The following is an 18,575-nucleotide window of genomic DNA, read 5'->3' as shown; positions in this document are numbered from 1 at the left end:
AAAAAGACTCATTTTCATGCAACTGATATTGGAAAGACAAAACTATTTGTTTTAGGTGATTATCAATGAGGTTGTATGGGATACACAGCACCAACCAGACACATATCATGTCCAATACAGACTCCCTCAGTGAGTGAAATCAGTACTTTAATCCCATTTGGGACAACACAGATATTATAGCACCATGCACTCCATGTAGCTCAAGGTGTTTCTGAATACAAAACAGATCTGTTCCTCTGGATTAGTTTTTATCATTTATAGATGCAGGTGGATTGAAGGGATAAACAGATATGGAACCCTCATTGTGGAATAAATATCCACGGCTTAAAATCTTAGTGTGCAGAGCATAGTGATGGTTTATTTTTTAAGACCTTTGCCTCTGGACATGAACGCCTGCTGGCCTGGGACTGAATCCTGAAGGACCCATTTGTATTCTGCATCCTCGCTGCTGCTGTTGTGTCTTTCTCAGCTTTCAGTTGGCTTGATAAACAAAACGTGACAAAAGGGGGCAGACAACTCAGACTCATTTTGATATTTAAGATTTGCATGCTGTACAACAAAGGAGGTGGAGCATTTGGTGATTTACAGCTACTGTAGGAAAGATTTTAATACAAAAACACACACATAGTCTCTGTCAAAAATTGAAACCCCACTCTTGACAGGTTCAATGAATCTGCCCAAATGGGATTCTGGTGTCAGGTTTGATCACTTGAAGACAATCAAGTCACAGGAACTGGAAAACTGACACTTGAAAGTGCTCGTCTCTGCAATGTCACATCTAATCTCTTTGATCTAAACGGATCCCTGACTCGTCAGATTGATGAACACGAGAGCGCTGTGTGTGCAGTTAAACGATGACTCTTTCAAGGATTTTTAGGATTTCTGGGTCACACTGTTTTCAAACAGTTACCTGTTGCTGCTATTTCGAGCTGCCAACGTACAGAATAGTCTGGTGTAGCTTTGGTTCTTGCCACATGTTTGGTGTCTTTGGGAATTTTAGGTCATCTGTTAGAATTCCAAATATTGAGCCACAAATGGGTCTGCAGTGTTGAAGAAATGAACGGAGAGGGAAAAAACATGACTTTATCTCCAAAGAACTAATTATTTTAAGATCATATGTCTTCAGATGACAAGTGTCAACTCCAGTATGTGCTACATTTTACACTAGCAGTCAATAATGGAGGAGTGAGTGTCTTTTTTTTTTTAAGTGATGCTTACATTTGTGGGTCATTTTAAAATTGTTAAAAGTCCAGAAGTGTTCAACCTCTGTCAGCAGGCGTAGAGATTAGATCATCATTCAGGAAAGATTTCTTGTTGAAATCTGGAATGGAAGAAGATATATTTATTATTGCCTGTTTTTACTTGTTAAGCCAAAGAAAATGATGGAGATGTTGTTTTAGACAAGCTCTGTCAAAATGTGGTGCTGACTGAAGGTTGCTCAACAGCAGGTTTTGGTGGTCGACCATTTAAATGTTCTACCAAAAGGAAATATCACTTAGCCAGCATTAGGTTTATGCTCAGATGAAAACTGGAAGCTGGACGTCCGATTCTCATCAGCGCTAAGCCAAAGAGACCTGCTGAGTTTGGATAAAGTGGAAAAAAGGGATGATGCCTCCTCTTGAAATGATGATCTATGCACCAGACCTGTTTATGTTGGTAATCTCTGAACCCTACGTAATCAAAACATCACTAATTTCACTGCCGATTGGAAACTGTGACATCTGTGTTTTCAACACACTTCAAGGGGGACTGCTTTAAAGAAGAAAAAAAAAAAAAAAGGCGACTGGGAAGCATCCATTCTTCATAATAACCCCAGTGATGAGAGGGTGACTTCATCCTCATCCACTCACATGTTTCAAAGGGGATAGATATCCATAGTAGTGGAAACTTTATGCAGTAAATATCCCTGCATGATTTGCTGGCTGTCTGTCTAACAGACTGTTGTGTATCTGTCTGAGCGTCTGGGCAGGCTGGCTGGTGGGGTGTTTGGCTTGTTGACATGCAGGCGGACTCTCCGGCTCTGCTGCGAGTTAGAAAAACGGCTGCAACGTTACAAAAGGCTTTCCATCCTGTCGAGCTGCCCAGCGTCAAGCTCACAAAACCCCCCTGATTGATTCTACAGAGTCTGGATGACACACGGTTTCAAAAGCACTTCTCTGCTCCTCGCTCAGCGGAAACAGGCCTTACATACTAATGCCACCGGCTCTGCTTTATTATGATTGTCCTGGATGGGGGAGCTCGCTGGTTGAAGGGCCACAGTGAAGAGAAAGAACAGGAAAAAAAAAAGAGCCGTGCGTTTTGTCCAGATTAACAAAAACACCCAATACCGCTGTGAAACTGATTCAGGAAAAACACACATGACTCGGCATGTGTGTGTGTGATGCTTCTGTGTGTTGTTAAAATATATCATGAACGCACACTTACACGTCCAACCTCCTTCCAACTCAAACCCGCTGGTAACAACGGGGTGTGAGCTTGTTTTCCACTTTTCCAGTGTGCATCAGCCCTTCTGTTATTTAGGAATAACTATTTACGCTGCGGAGGTGACCATCAGACAGGCCCTGGCCACAGACACACACACCTCCTCCCCCTTCACACACACTCCAAACGGGCTAAATAATCCCTCCACCTATTTACACAGGAGAGATGAGGCCACAGCCTCACCTTCAGGGTACTACTTAACTCCTCGAGTCACTCGTTGAGTAATCACAGCATTCTCCTACCTGCCTGCCTGCCTGCCTACTGCCTAATTACAGAGACTTTGTGTGTGTGTGTGTGTGTGTGTGTGTGTGTGTGAGTGAATGAAAGACTCATTATTTAGCAATGCAGGCCTCACAGGTAGACAATTACACAGGCTGATACTGCCTATTATTACTATTTTCTGGATACAGTTGCATGCTAAGGAGCAGGGGTCAGTGTTGTCACATGGAAGCGGGATGGGAGACAAATCATGTTTGAGGCATGATATGCTTGACATAATTTGGTCAAATTCAACTGTTAATGTTAAATTTCAGTTGGACAAGAGGTTTTAAGCTCATTGTTATCATTTTCTAACACAAATAATCTCAATTTTGACTTTATTTGACATGAAAATCAAGCAAAATCTGCTCCTGAGCCCAAACTGTCTGCACAGATTCAGGCCTGAGCATTACATCACTGCATCTCACCTGTAGGTGCAGGACAAATATTGACTCGTCCATTTTGATGGAGGAGTAACCTGGTGTGCTCCTGAGAAAAGGAAAAAAGAAAAATCAGCTGACGTGAGGAGAGGTGAGAGAGCCTTTGGTGTCTAGGAGAGGCACCACTGGGAAGGAGGCCTGTCCGTGTCCCGTAGGGAGGCCCGCAGCTCCCCTTTAATCCCTCCAGGATCCCTCTCTCAGAGCCGGGCTTTGCTTCGTGCGCAGCTCTTGGCCGAGTTAAAAAGGAAAGTGTAAGGGTGGGACAAATTTCACACTTTCTCCCATGTCTCAGGCCAAAAGAAGGAGCTTGTAAACCAAGTATGTGGGGCTGAAAATATTCTTTGCCACACAGACGCAGCGGTGGTTCAGATGGTGGGACTGGCTGTGCGTGAGCAGCAGATCTTGACTCTGGACGTTTAAATCCAACCTGAACGTGTGTTTGTGTCTCAACTATGAGATCAACAAGGATGCTGATAAGAACACGAATAAAAAAAAAAAAGTCTAAATCATTAGTAACGTCTCTCAGATACTGTAAATTAAATTAAATGATTTTTGTATATTTTATTGTATTTATTTCAATGTCACGTTCATGGATTTATTAAAAGTAGGCTATTCAGTCCGCGGCTTACAGTCTAAATCTGCTTTAATCTGTGTCTCGGCTACTTGTGGCCTACTACGTTACTTTGCCTTTTCAGGCCTTTTGTCTATTAATACAACTATGCGGCGAGCTTAATACCTCAATCATCAGTTTATTTGCTTTAGCCAAAGGACATGTGAGTGTTTTCGTCGTTTTCATTGTGTTTTGTCTTGTTACTCTCCGCCGCTGCAGCTCACAGACACACGAATGTTTCCATCTGAGCATGATCCTTTCTTTATCACAGTTATTTTATGTCAACAAAAGGATGCAAAAACTCTATTGCAAAAACTTTTGAAATGAATAATTTTTTTTTTAATCCAGCATTAAAGTCACGGAGCAGATATTAAAATATGGAATTAAAATGTTTTGATTAATGTAAAACCAACAACAGAACAAAACGGCGCTTAAACCTGCGTGTAAATATTAGGATATGAACAACTAATTGTTTAAATAACCATCTTTTAACAAACGCTTCAGGCCATAATTATCAGACGGCTTATTGTTGACCGAATCCATTAATTACTGAGAAGACAAACATTATTAGTGCTCGCAAACACAACGTAAAGGAGTCCTGCTGTAATTATAGAAATGAATTGCTGCCATCTGAGTAGAATATTGTGATTTTTCGTGTTTGACAAGAAAAGTAACAATAAAAATACAACAGTAAATGGTAGCTCGTGTGATCTATTAAGTTTAAATCGCTGTCTGTTTTTGATCTTTGTAAAATAAATAAATAGTTCAAGCACAGTAAAAATTAAAACATCTGCCGAGTCTGTTTGAGTGAGACTACTATAGGCCTAATGTTGAACTTTCAGTAGTCCAATAGTTTTATTCCCGTCCGATAATTCAACCTGAAGCCTTCCTACAGTGTGTGACTTCACAGAAACGCCCTTTAAAATGTGGATTGCACGTGATGCTCAATTAATGCGCATCATAAAAATACTCTTAAGCATAATCTTTTCCCGCCGGAACAGTTTTTCTTCTAAGCAACTGTCACAGCGCTAACACACAAACAATACAGAGGACACTATATTTTATACATTTTTAAAAAAATGTATAAAATATTTAAATCAAATCGGCATGTCACAGTATTTATTATTATTATTGATGATAATGATAATGATAATAATGAGAAGAAGAAGAAGAAGAAGATGAAGAAGAAGAAATTAAAAAATCAGGATGAGGATTAAATTTAAGATGAAGACGAAGATTAGGAAGTGAGGATGAGGATAGGGATGAAGATGATGATGGTGAGTATAACGACTTGAATCAGATGAAGATGAGGATAAACTGATAAAGGTGAAGAAGCTGAGATAAGGAGGAGAAGGAGAATGAAGGTACAGGAGGATGAAGATGAGGACGACGGGGGAGGTGGGAGGCGGCGGGGGAGGTGGGGGGGTTGCGGTCTCATGACGTCACCACGAGGCGTGCTGCAGAGCGCTGGCGAAGAAAACCAAGGCAGCGCCGCGGACACGCAACCAAAGCGCTGATTATCGCGGACGCAGCGTTTACGCGCAGCCGACGCTAAAGTGGATTTACTGAACACCTGCATGGGGAAACTCTGAGGCTTTATTCCTTTTTTTTCTGTCGTCTGCCTCTGCTGGGAACCAAATGGTGAGTAGAACACGCACCGTGTCTGTCAGGTCATTGAATTTTGGCTTTGGGGGTCGGTCAGAAAGTTAGTAGGCATCTCGCTCTTGGTAGTTTTACGCTTCAGTACGAGTCAGACATGAGTCGGGGTTGAACACGATGGAGAAAACTAAATGTTGACAAGTGGTAACTCCGCTAAGCAGTGCTTGTTGTCAGGTTGCTGGGGTCAGAGAGGCAATTGACCGTAGAGAGGCCGGAGAGTGCGAGGAGCTTTACGCACAGCAACTGCAACTACCCTATTTCTGGTATCAAACAGCAGCAGCGCCTGTAAACATTTTATTCAGCCAGCAGCTAGAAAAGAGTCAGCGATACTCCGACTGTCTGAGCATCACTGTCAGCATTTAGCCTACTGTGCACCAGTGTGCTCCAGACAAAATCTGTATTAATCCCTGACTCACGCCTTAAATGAACCAAATGAAAATAAGTGTAGGCGGGTGCGCGCATTGGAGCGTGTGACCTCTAAGGGACAGAAGAGAGATGAGTAAAGATTTACTGTGGACATAAAAGCAGTAAAGGGATTCCTGATAAGAGCTGGCTGTGTGTGTGTGTGTGTGTGTGTGTGTGTGTGAGTGTGTGTGTGTGTAGTATCATGGCATGGGTAAACTTTTTTTTTTTTACCATGTTGTGTTAGGGATGTCACTGCACTGAAGGACCAAAGCATGAAGATCTGTGTTTATATTAAATATATTAAAGCAGAATGAACAACAGTTTTATATGTGTGAGGACATTTTGCTGTTTGATTTAATATTGCTGCTTAATAATGTTATTTCTATTATTATTTTATGTTGGCTGCATTGCCTTAGAATTTGCCTAATTTTATAATAATATTTTTTTTATTGGTGTTTGAGAATTCAGACATGGACCCAGAAAATAGTCCAACATGAATATAAAGTTTCCTGTGTTGTATTGCAGTAGTTTATTATTATTGCACGACTTAAACAAAACGTTTTGAACTAACTTGCAGCAGCAAAAAAATATTAGATTATAACACGAACACACTTATTTAATTAAAGAGAGGAAAAGACATGTATTTGATTGTTTTAAAGTCTTTGATATGCAGGAAATTTTCTCCTCATGCAAACCTCTTGTTCTGTGTTTTCAGGCAACTGGAATGGAACTGAATCTGTCCAAGAATGTGATTTCTTGCGGGGATCCAGGTATGACTTGTTCCCTGCTCGGTTTAATAATTCAATTGCTTCTGAGAGAAGTAGAGTTTTTAATTGTTTGACTGTGTTTACTGTCCATTGAAAAAACTAAAAAATCATCATGTAAAGTAAAAGGATGCTGTAGTCTTGGTTTGCAGTACAGTCTGAGCTCGTTGTTGATGATTCTTACAGCACACAGGGCTGTGCGTGTTCACAACCATCTGGCTTTTAGATACGATATGAGTGATATGCAGCGAATTAATGCGCGCGGCATTCAAGACATGCTGAGATGCAACTGGGGGAGCGCGCGGAAATCAAATGAAAGCACACTGAGACAAGCCTACAACATTTTCAACAGCGTATCCTACAGTTCAGTTTTTACACACAGCAATCTATTTTCTGTGTCTGGTTTCTTATTAGATGACTTCCTGGTGAGTTGTTTTGCCTTTGAAAAGCAAAAGGGGGAAAAAAAAGAGGGTAAAATTTCAAACCAGATGGACTGCAAGCATCAAAAAGCTCTATTCAGGAGGAAAATAGTTTCCCAAAGCAAAATATTTTTCTTATAGCATCCAATGAAGTTTTAGATCAGAAATAAAAAAAAGAGGTTTTTCTCTAAGCCTGGGTTTAATCACAGACCAAAAGAAAGAGCCGTGCGTAAAATGGAGACTGTAAAAACCTTGGAAAATATCTGGGGTTTTTAGACATTTAAATGCCAGACACGCGAAGAGGAAACTGGTTGTGTACAATCTATTTAAACCTAATTTTCTTTCAGGAAATAATCATTTATACTACTAATAAAATAGCCTCAACCTAAAAGCTTGGGTGCTAAATTAAAACAGCAAGACACAAAGTGGACACACAATTATTATAAAGACAAACTGGCTGAAGGAAATTAATATTAATAGTTGATGTTAGTATTTTGCCTTTTATTAAAGTTACACTGTAGTCTATGTTGCAAAAGATACATTTTATCTGGTTTTTTGGAAGTCAAACCTCTGTTTTCATGTGTTACAAATTTATATTTTCACATAATGAGAACTAATTCCACCTCAACTCAAGTTATAAACCGTATTTTTAATATAAAAACCACAGCAAACAGCAGCTGGGTTGAGTAAATAGACAGTGTAAGCATGCAGAACTGCCTTACAAGGAGAGTGATTTAAAGGACATGAAAAAAAACACACATTTTCTGGCATTTTAATATATTTTTCTTATGGGTGTTTTCACTGTGATGACCATTTGAGGTGTTGTTTTATTTACACCTGTCAGGTTGTTTGTTGGTTGTCAGGCTCCAGGTCAAACAGGCCTTGGACCAAGCAGAGAAACCATCACCAAGGCAATAATCAGCTCTGTCCTTCTCCAGTTACCCACCGTGTCCAGTTACATCTCCACTGCTGCCCTTCCCTTGAATCTGCTCGCCAGCTTTAATTTTCGATATGCTTTGTTTTTGGCCCCGTGGTTAGCTTTACTTTACTTTGCTTGGTTGCCTTACAGCAAAGAGAGGGAAAAAAAATACGCCAGGCGTATATTTTTGTGTGTGTTTGGTGTGTGATTAACGGCGTTCGCCGAGTTTATTTTCACTTCTTGGAGGAAAATATGAGTGTTTGCATTGCCACTGGCCTTTAACCTGTCCTGCCGGATGGAAAGGCTTTTTCACTCATCCATCACACGCAAGTGCCCTCCAGAGTAGAGGAGGAGCGGGACGCAGGCAGGGATGCAGGCTGAGGAGGTTGGGTATTTAGATTACCTCCATCTATCAGCCTGTAATATCTGCTGGGGGACAGAGGAAGGTAGAATCACAGGAACTATCACCTCCTCCATGGAAAATCTCCATGTGCTGTAAATCCTTGCCTTTATTCCCGTGGAGACTTAAAGGGTCATTGGGTTTATTGCGATCTGATTGTATTTTACTGTAGTGCTGCTGTGATATTCCTATAATAGGGGAAACTTTTCAACTATAGTATTTTTAAGCCGTAGTTTCCCTGTAATAAACCTATTGGGTTTTATAAAACAGCCGTTTTGCTGATAATTTACGATATTGTATCTTTCTTAAATGTATTATAGATTGACTTTTTTTAAAGAATAAGCTACAACTGTACTACTGCCCCTAAATCACCGTGTATTAGCCCACCCAGCGTCATGCGCACTTACGCAATACCGCACGCAATGCACCCATTAACCCCCACTAACTAACACGCACCAGTTCCGACTTTCAGTCCATTCAGCCCTCAGACCTGCATAGTAAACAGCACCTGCTGACACGATGGGATGACCAGGTCCTCGAGGTCGCTTATTAAAAAATGCATCATCACTTCTCCTACACAGTGCTGCGCGCGCTCTACTGGTTACTCCCGTGTTTTCTGCCCCAAATATCTCATCAAAACCATTTTACGCAATTGGCTACAGCTCAGAAAGTCAGTAGGCAGATGGGGGATAGTAGAGTCCTGCCCATGGACGCTGTGGTAGCTATGTGTGAGGGTCGAACTTGTTCCAGGACTGACTGTACACAGCAGGCCACCATGACGCATGTTTGAGGTGGGTAGTCTTAAAAAAAGGGATAATTCTGCTTTAAAAACCAAAACATGTGGATTGGTTGATAACAATTTCTACATATACAGATCTTTTTATTAAAATGAACGCATATAGCGGCCCTGTAACGTGTAGAAATATAATACAGGCCTTTATATGAGCTCTTCTCTCTTTAAAACAAGCTCTGTACAGACAAATATGGATGGAAAAAGGCAAGTGATTGTTGAGAGCTTGCACAATTGTCGTCTGAAAGGGCCTTCGGGGGAGTTTTCCGGTCGGACGGGGATCTCATGTCAAAAGTCACCGTCACACAATGGCCGAAAACGCTCGAGACTGGCGCCGGGGACAGTCCGAGTCAGTCTGTTAAGGCCTGAGCCGGTGCACATTTACCTGACACATGTAGGCTACAGGCCGGGACACAGCAAGCCAATCACCACGCAGCCAGTAGTCACCCACGAAAAGGAAACTTGTAAAGTGACGTTATTTGTGTTTTCAGTCTACTCATAGCCTAATTGCGCAGAGACACAGTACAATGGGCTGTATTTTCTTAAATAAAAAAGGAAGAGCTGAATTCAAGAAAAAGTGAAATAAATTGGGAAAACTGGGAAAACTAGTAATGGTTTCTCACTGTGTGTGTTTCATTTTAGAAAAAATAAGATTTTAAGACTAAAGGCTTAAAACAGGCTAGTAAAAGGAGATCTACTGATCTTGCGCATACATTGTTACACGTGTGAAAATAGGGCCTATATGTGGGCATATTGGATAAGAAACAAATGACTGCTCAAAATAAAATTAAATACCATCTCTGACTTCCTTGGATAAAGAAATGGCCTCCGATAAGGCCTCACCTGGCGCCATTATGACGTCTGTGAGCAGTCGCGTTTTTTTTTAAACAAAGAAAGTTTTGTTAAAAATGTCCAATTTCTACTTCTGCAGCTTCGGCATTACTACAAAATATGAATGCATATATCACTCCAGCGCAGCACATAGATCAGCAAGTCAACATCTGGACGAAGCTCTTTAGTTCTGCACACCGGCTCACTAGTGTTCAGAGGGTTACAGTTCACTTGAACTGTGCTGTGAGGCAATGCAAACACTGTGCACGGCTGTCAGGGATGACAGATTATAATCCAACTAGAAGACAGCCTGGAATTAACAACTCATTTGCATTTTTCACAGTTAGTTCTTTCTCAGCTTTATCTAAAATATACCACAGGATTGAATTGGTTTGGATTCCAAATGGCCTGAATACTGTCAGTCTCCACAGGGATATAACACGTAAACCTTAACGTCAGTGCCAATAAAACAGACTAAAGGCTCTTTATATGTCGTCATCACATCAGTAGCTAATGACTGCATTTTAGGTTATCTGTAATCACATCATATCAGCGGACCAGTCAGTCATAATGGGATTTGTGCTTGAAAGTTTGGGATCCAACAGTGCAGTCAGAGTGGGATTTTGGGACACTGAGAGCATGTTGTTGGAGTTTCAACTAAGTTTCTATTTATGTTTGATTACAAACCGGCGGCTGTGCAGCGCAGACAGATCTGCTGCTGTCAACAGATTATTATTCACTGACTTATTTGGTAGAAAGCAGCCTGGTGCTGGAACTGCTACAGAAAACACGCAGCGCAGGTACAAAACACAGCGTGTGTTAAGCAATGAGAGAGAGAGAGAAAGAGAGAGAGAGAGAGAGAGAGAGAGAGGGAGCTCTGATCTGTCTGGCTTTTATTAGTCCTGATTGTTTATTTGTCAGAGAAAAAGAAAAGCGTACCAAGGAGCTGATACAGCGACTCTTGTCAGTTTACAGTGTCTCATTTAAACACACAATAATCTTCACGTCATCGTGCACTTTTCATTCTAAGGAAACAGTAACTGGGCAGGCCCGCGTGGATAGCAAATGTTTATTCAGCTCAGTACATATCCGAGATATAGTCTACATCGTGTGGGAGTGTGTGTATAAGCGCACCCAGCTGCGTTACACCGGGCACATTTCAAACATGCCTGCACGAATAAAAGGCCCATTTTACTCCGAGAGAGCAAAGCGTTGCCCTGCGCGCCCCCGATAGATAAACCCGCTGGAGAAAAGCAAGTGAACGCTGCAAAACATAACCAGACATCCAGTCTAATACTGAGCCTATGTTCAGGTAACAAACCTACCAGCAGGGTATAAATTCACTTGGTAGGAATAGTCTGTTTTGCTTAGATGGGTCGCTTTTGATTTTTTTTTTTTTTTCTCCTTCCATCCAAACTTGATTAAAGACATTTGCATGCGTCAAAAAAACAAAACGTCCAATTAATTAATCGCACGTTTTCCATTTGTTTTAGCTTGACGTCAGACTAAATATCTTGTCTGGGTGGATATGTTTTCTTGCAGCGGGCAGTGGGTGGGACTCGCTCGTTTTGGGGAGGTTAAACGCAGCAGATGGGTGGGTCTCATGTGTGGGTTGGAGAGACGGAGCTTCCTCTCGGTCACAGCGGGCAGAAGCTTTTCTCTGCAGCGGATAGTAGGAGTGCGCGCTGGGCCGTCACTGCTGCAGTGGAGGGAAAAGGGGGGCTGGCTGTGTGATTTTTTTTTTCTTCTCTCTTTCTTTCTTTCGTGGAAGGACAAAACTCTCGTGGAAATTCTCCCTGCATGCTTAATTCTCTCATGTCGCCGTGTGTGTCTGGCAGCGGGTGGATTTTTTGTAGAGTAGCTGTTGAGGAAAGCTTTGTGCAGCCCAGGATTCACCCCCGTTTCCTCTTTGTACGCATCCTTCTCTTCAAGGTGGGATGAATTTGGACAGAATCGCTGAGGCAGTGAGAGCACCGCCGCCCCGCGACGTGGCGCCCGCGTTTCATTTACCCAGAACTTCAAACAGCAGTCGGGAAACTTTAGAGAACTCAAGCAGCGAGTCTTCAGACACAGAGTTGGCAGGTACACAGTCACAGAGTGCTTTTAGCAACTCGATTCCTTCTTCTAAGTGCAATAACAGTTTATTGAACGTCTGCCTAAGCAAGTTTACGGTGAGCTGTCACAGCTTAAAGCTACGGAAAAGGGAGACTGAATATTATAGTAAACATGTAGTTCCAGTGTTGCGTATTCTTACTGTAATGGCGAGTTGTTTCCTTATGTTAGGACGTAACATCCACATGGATAAATGACATCAAAACACATTTTAAATAACTTGATCTGTTTCTCTACAGTTTAATGCGCACAAATACAACAGAATAAGTAATAGTTCAGTTTTGTTACACCCCCATTGTCTGTTTGTTGCGCTGGCTTGAACCAAACACTTGGCAGGATCTCGAGGTCTGTCAGGGAAAAATGTGCAGAACAGTCTGGCCTGCTGTCAGTAAATGCATTAAAACAAACTATAAATATTGGGCCTATCCACCAAGCTAAACTGAAAGCCAGAAGGTCTGAATTAACAATTCTTAAAGAAGCTTTTTGTTCTTCAGCTTTGCCACATTTTTCAGAAAAAAAAAACAGATTTTGTTTTCTGTCTCAGTTGTCAAAGGCCACATGAGGAAGAAATAGTTCATAGGGGTGAATGTTATTAATTCCTCCTTTCCTGAGTGGAAATTATTTATATAGGGCTTAAATTATAAATGATGTTTTGGCTTCAAGTTGCTTTTTTTATTTTTGGTGAACATTCAAGAGAGTATTCTGACTTTGTGATTAACCTTTGCACGTGTTGACCCTTCAGATTGACGAGGCAATCTTGTTAGGACACGAATACAAGATAGCCGTTGGGAGATAAGGGAAGACCTTGTCGTAAAGAACAGTAATATTGATCTATCAGTGTAAACCGAGGCAGAATTAAGTATGTGTTTGAAAGAATCGATACAAAACTCCCAGACATATTTGTAAATATTTGGATTTAGTCGGTCATTGCTCTTCTGTGACTTATTTTGAAGGACTTTATGAATAATTTATATATAGTTTTGGCTTTCCGTATTGCATTCTGTCAGGCCTTTTATTTGACCCTGAGCTTTAATTATCCTGCACGTTGCTGCATTTAATTCCACTCTGAAATGTTTAGGTGCAAATACTAACATCTTAAATGCAAAAAAAAAAATATCCTCTGTTTGCATGCTATTCCAACTACCTTACAGCTGCATCATATTGTATTTCCACCCCAATTTACAATCCACAGAAAAGGAGAGGAGCGCTGAACACAGGAGCGATGACGGGAACGCGGACGATCCCAAGAAGAAGAAGCAGCGGCGGCAGCGGACTCACTTCACCAGCCAGCAGCTGCAGGAGCTGGAGGCCACTTTCCAGAGGAACCGCTACCCGGACATGAGCACCAGGGAGGAGATCGCCGTGTGGACCAACCTGACCGAGGCCAGAGTCCGGGTAAGAAGCCAGCAGGCGGTGTTTTAAAGTTTGCGTAATGCGTGCGTAAAGAAGAATTGACAAATAAATTAAAGCGTTCTCGGGTGATTCTTTCGGACAGGAGAATTCTCAATTATATAAATAAATGAAATAACTCAAGACACATGGAACAAATAAATAATGAAATGCTGAGCCAAACACACCGAAATAAACGATTTTAAGAAAACTACCGTTACAACAAACAGCAAATTACAGCAAAACTAAAACTTTAAATTAATGGATTGGAATGAAAGTCGTATGATAAGCGTTCCCACTAACATTTGCTGCTAAAATGACCATTGATTTACCTAAACCGAGCTCAAAAATCTCCACTGAGGAAGTCGACACAGACAGACTCGCTCTCCCTGCATTTATGTTTTATATCAGGGGAAGCCGATAACAACGTCCACTCTTATGAGAGGCATTGGGGTCTGTACTGTCGATACAGTGTCGTCACTTGATCCTGTGCTCCTACTGAATGAAGAGTGAGTGAAAATCCAGCCTGTTTCATGTAAATTACTGCGTTGATTTTACATTTAATCTGTGACATAATTCAGAGATGCCCTAAAGAAAATCTGTTGACAAAAACTGGGAGATTTTCAGAAAAGCAGTGTTAACTTATATGAAGTTACACATGTAATTCCCAACACCGCGCGCATTTCTGACACAAGCGGGACTAAAACTGCATCTTTAAAAACAAAAACATGCATTTCATGTTGAAAATTTTGCAGAAAATGCAAGATGTCTTAAACTATTTGGATGTGTTGGAAACATCCATTTTAAGGGTGTATCCGCACTGCTAATGGAGCGTTTGTGTTTTGATGACATCATCACCAGTCTGGACCCCTCTCGCTTCCCGTAGAGGAGACTGTTCATGCAGCCAAATCTACCTGGAGCTGTGCAAAAAAAATAGCATGTGATTATATTTATTCAGCAGGACGACGATAAATTTACCAACTTGAGGAGGGGTGGGGGGGGGGGTCACATTTGAATAATATCTTATTTAACCAACTTTAGCAGATTTGAATTATTTTAACTTCATGGTCCATTTAAAACAGAAAATAACTGAAACATTACGTTGCTTTTTAGTTTAAGTGGCTGAAGAAATTTTGGACTCCTCGGTGTACCCCGTTTTTATACAGGTACTCACGCAGGTTGCCGTTTTCTGGACGAGAAAAAAAAAACTTGACGTAAGAAACGTGCGTTAAACACGAACAATAGCTGCTGGTTTTCATTTACAGCAACTGGCGCCTGGCGGCCTGTCCTTGCAAAATCCACCGTCTCAAATTGCATAAAAAATGTTAAAATTGAAGTGCAGGGAAGTGAAAAAAAAAAAGTCTCAGAAGTAGTTCAGAGTGCTGGATTTTTCATTTCTGAAGCCAAGAAGTGGTGAATTATACAAACAGCGCTGCCTTTTATTTGGGCGGAATAAAAAGAAAACATTGTAAAAACCGTAGACTGAGTGACAGCGCGGGCTGAATATTTCAGACTCATATTTAAGCTTTTAGTGAAATATATTTTGTCATTTAAGTGTTTTGACTTGACCTATTAATGCCATTTAATCAAGAGAAACAGATATGTAGTGGGATTAACTATTTTGAACGTTGCCAACTATTCGTTTAATTCGTTTTTTGCCTGTTAACATGGCATTAAAACCCAAAGTATTTTATTTAATTTAGTTTTTGGCTGAAGCCTCTCACACGAGTCGAGGCAGTGCCGTGAGACGCAGGCTGCGTATTTCCTGCGCAGCTCTCCTGTCACATCGCTCAAGTCTTTTGTGGACAATTTGTCCGCAGCACCCTGTTCCTCGCGGGACTATAAATAGCCGCCGTGGGCCTGCTGTGATGATACCACTTGTAAACTGTTTCTACTATGAATTAAAAATGACTCCCAGAGTGCCGTCTAACGGATATTTTGTCAGGTTTCGATAAGGCGTGAAGATATCCAGAGGCCCGTTTCTGATTCATTTACAGTCACCCGCCTGTGCGCGCGTGATTCATGTTGTAAACATGTTGGTTTTATTTTGGGGAGTCTGACCTACATACTGATATATACACTGAGGCCTTCATTTTACCGGCATGCAACGCAGAAATAAGTCTCATTGCATTGCTAGATATGGTGCAATAAAAATTACTGTCATAACAAGGGTTAAAACATATTTTCTTTACAAGGTTTTCAGTAAAAAATATTAAACATTCAAATATTATTACCGTGAAATGTTTTATTTAAAAAAACGCCCAGGACTTTTGTTGATCATTTAATTATTTTTTTCTATCCAGAGCACATTTAACACCTCGTGCGCAAATAACTAAGCACAACTGAATATAAATGTGGCTTAAAAAATAGAAAAAGGCTTTAATAAATAATCTACCATAAACAACACAAACAAAAAGCAGCAGTTTGGAACTGACAGCTACTCCTTGGGCTAATTGTAGCTACTGTTTCACTTTAAATAGTGAAGTCTTTGTTTTCAAATACACTTTGATTTTACTGAAGGATTTTGAAGACTGGACTCATTTAAATTAAGGCTCCGCTGCTGAAATCCGGATTGATTGTGAGGGTTTTAGTCGAGTGTTTCAATGCATTGATTTCGATTTTTAGTTTTAAATGCAACACAGAAGCACCGTCCATCCTTAATATGTTTTCATCATTATTTCATTAAACAGCTCTCATACTAATCTCCAGTCAAGACTGAGAAAAACTGAACACTGAGTTATTTTTGTCTCTATTTTTAAAGGCCCAAACTGATTTTTGTGATCATAAATAAATAACTGTTATATTTATAGAGCCTAACTAAAAAAGGTTTTACAATGAGGCAAATAAGCCTTTGTGTGTTTCTCAAATGACCACAACTGAAAATTGCAGAAATACAGTCCGGGCCCTTTTTTATTATTATTATTATTTTGTGTTTACAAACTGTTGTAAACGGAGCTCTCCGAGTCAAATCTCGAGACATCTGAGAATATTAAACAGATGCACTTATATCAAGGAGCTGTCAATCAATTTTTGGGAGGGCATGCAGCTTCAGATTGTGAGTTTCGCTGCGGGCTTTTCAATGTGCCTCTAAAATCAAAGATCGTTTTAAAAGAAATGTTGTTGCACAAGTTTAGAGAGACAATCAAAGATCATTAATTTAGAGTTTTAAAAAAGCACACACACATTATTTTGTATTGGTTACAGTGTGGCCTGAACACAAACACACCCTACAGGCAGCAGCACTTATGGGGATCCAACAAGGGTTTGACCCCCCCGGTCAAGTAAATGCTCACAGAAATATTATTTAATTATTAATATTACATGATCTACAATTTATGATATTTAAGGAAAAGCCACTGCAGCGTCAGTTCTAATGAAAAGTCGGATTTTATAACGTGATATTACAATATTATATGTCTTTAAGATACTACAGGCTTCGAGTTAGTGCCACACTTGTGATGTTTGTAGATTTTGGGGTTATAAGACACGGTGGAGGTGGAAAGAAAATTCACATTTTTGACTGTTTCGGGGGGCCTCTTGGTGACTCTGCTCCGCAGCTGTCTGTTCACGTCCACATGTATATTAACCTTGTGTGTCTGCTCCAGGTGTGGTTCAAAAACCGCCGGGCCAAGTGGAGGAAGCGGGAGCGGAACCAGCAGATGGACCTGTGCAAGAACAGCTACCTGCCGCAGTTCAGCGGCCTGATGCAGCCCTACGACGACATGTACCCGGCTTACACCTACAACAACTGGACAAACAAGGGCCTGACTCCGGCGCCGCTGACCACAAAGAACTTCACCTTCTTCAACTCCATGAGCCCCCTCACCTCGCAGTCCATGTTCTCGGCGCCAAACTCCATCTCCTCCATGACCATGGCCTCCGGGATGGGCCACTCCGCCGTGCCGGGCATGCCTACCCCGGGTCTGAATAACATCAGCAACCTGAACGGGATCGGCACGTCCGGCATCAACTCTGCCATGTCGTCATCCGCGTGTCCGTACGGGCCTCCCGGCTCTCCGTACAGCGTTTACCGGGACACTTGCAACTCCAGCCTGGCCACCCTCAGACTCAAATCCAAACAGCATCCAACCTTTGGATACAGCGGCCTGCAGAGCCCCGGATCGAGCCTGAACGCCTGTCAGTACAACAGCTGACGGGCCAAAAACGGGGCCTAAATATAAATAAATATATATGTGATGAACGGACACGGTGTAAGAGCTTATAGGCTACCTGCGGATGAAAAAAAAAATCAAAGACAACTAAACTGGATTAGTTGCAATCATTTTTCAAAAAAAATGGATTATGCGGGTTATGTGTTTACCATTGAACTTGCACAGCAATTGAAATGTCCAGGTTTTTCGGATTTTTTTTTTTTTATGATGAAGACGTGTTACATTGCTGCATTGTACATACATAAATGTAAATATATACAGGCCTAACATATGAAACAGACGATGGGATTTTTTTTTTTTTTTTTTTTTTTTTTTTTTTTGTGCTTGCTTGCTTTTGAAGACTGGCTTGGGGAAGAAGGGGGAGGGAGAGGGGGGGGGGAGGTCTTGACCAAAACAAGGATTTGCAAGAAAAAAAAATAAACTGTGTGAGCATATCATGAATCCAGACTCAATGAAAAAAAAAAGAAGAAATATAGCATTTATTGTACATATTTTATACTGCTTCTGTGTGCTTTCTATTTACCGTCTATGCAGGGTGCCACCGGCCCGTTACTTTCAAATGTTTTTTTTTCTTCCCATTTTGTTTGCTGAAATCTAGAAAACCACGCATGTTTAACTTGAGTGCAACGTGTTTTGTACGATAATGTAAGACTTTACAGAAGTGAGTTCATTAGCCTAAACTGTATACAAAAAAAAAAGGTGATTCAAAGTCCTCATGTGTTTATGGTAACATGTTTGTTTGAATAAACTCCAGGAAAAGAGAGGTTTATTTCAAGTATGTTTTAGAGGAGACAAGCCGCAGTGGTCCAGTTTTTCCCCCCCTAAGAGAAGCAAAATAAATAACTTGGCTAAAAATCCGCAGCCTATTGATCCACACAGTTTAAAAGGATTATCTCAGAAATATGAAGATTTTTAAGGATTAAAAG

General features: G+C 41.0%; 1 protein-coding gene across 2 annotated transcripts; it reads left to right on the top strand.

The window, feature by feature from the left end:
• Window positions 1–5,282: 5,282 nt before the first annotated feature.
• pitx1 (paired-like homeodomain 1) lies at window positions 5,283–18,410 on the top strand. Of its 2 annotated transcripts, XM_067608617.1 has the most exons (5): window positions 5,413–5,430; window positions 6,569–6,623; window positions 11,909–12,058; window positions 13,281–13,483; window positions 17,083–18,410. In XM_067608617.1, exons 1-5 carry the CDS (start codon window positions 5,428–5,430, stop codon window positions 17,629–17,631), a joined length of 960 nt encoding a protein of 319 aa, XP_067464718.1. In that variant the 5' UTR covers window positions 5,413–5,427; the 3' UTR covers window positions 17,632–18,410. The 2 variants fall into 2 exon arrangements, with proteins under 2 accessions (XP_067464717.1, XP_067464718.1); XM_067608616.1 differs by lacking the exon at window positions 11,909–12,058 and having other exon boundaries at window positions 5,283–5,430.
• Window positions 18,411–18,575: the final 165 nt, after the last annotated feature.

Source organism: Thunnus thynnus, chromosome 13 (assembly GCF_963924715.1).
Source record: "Thunnus thynnus chromosome 13, fThuThy2.1, whole genome shotgun sequence".
Taxonomy (NCBI): domain Eukaryota; kingdom Metazoa; phylum Chordata; class Actinopteri; order Scombriformes; family Scombridae; genus Thunnus; species Thunnus thynnus.
The sequence above is the reverse complement of the archived record's forward strand: the minus strand, read 5'-3'. Positions and strand labels throughout refer to the sequence as shown.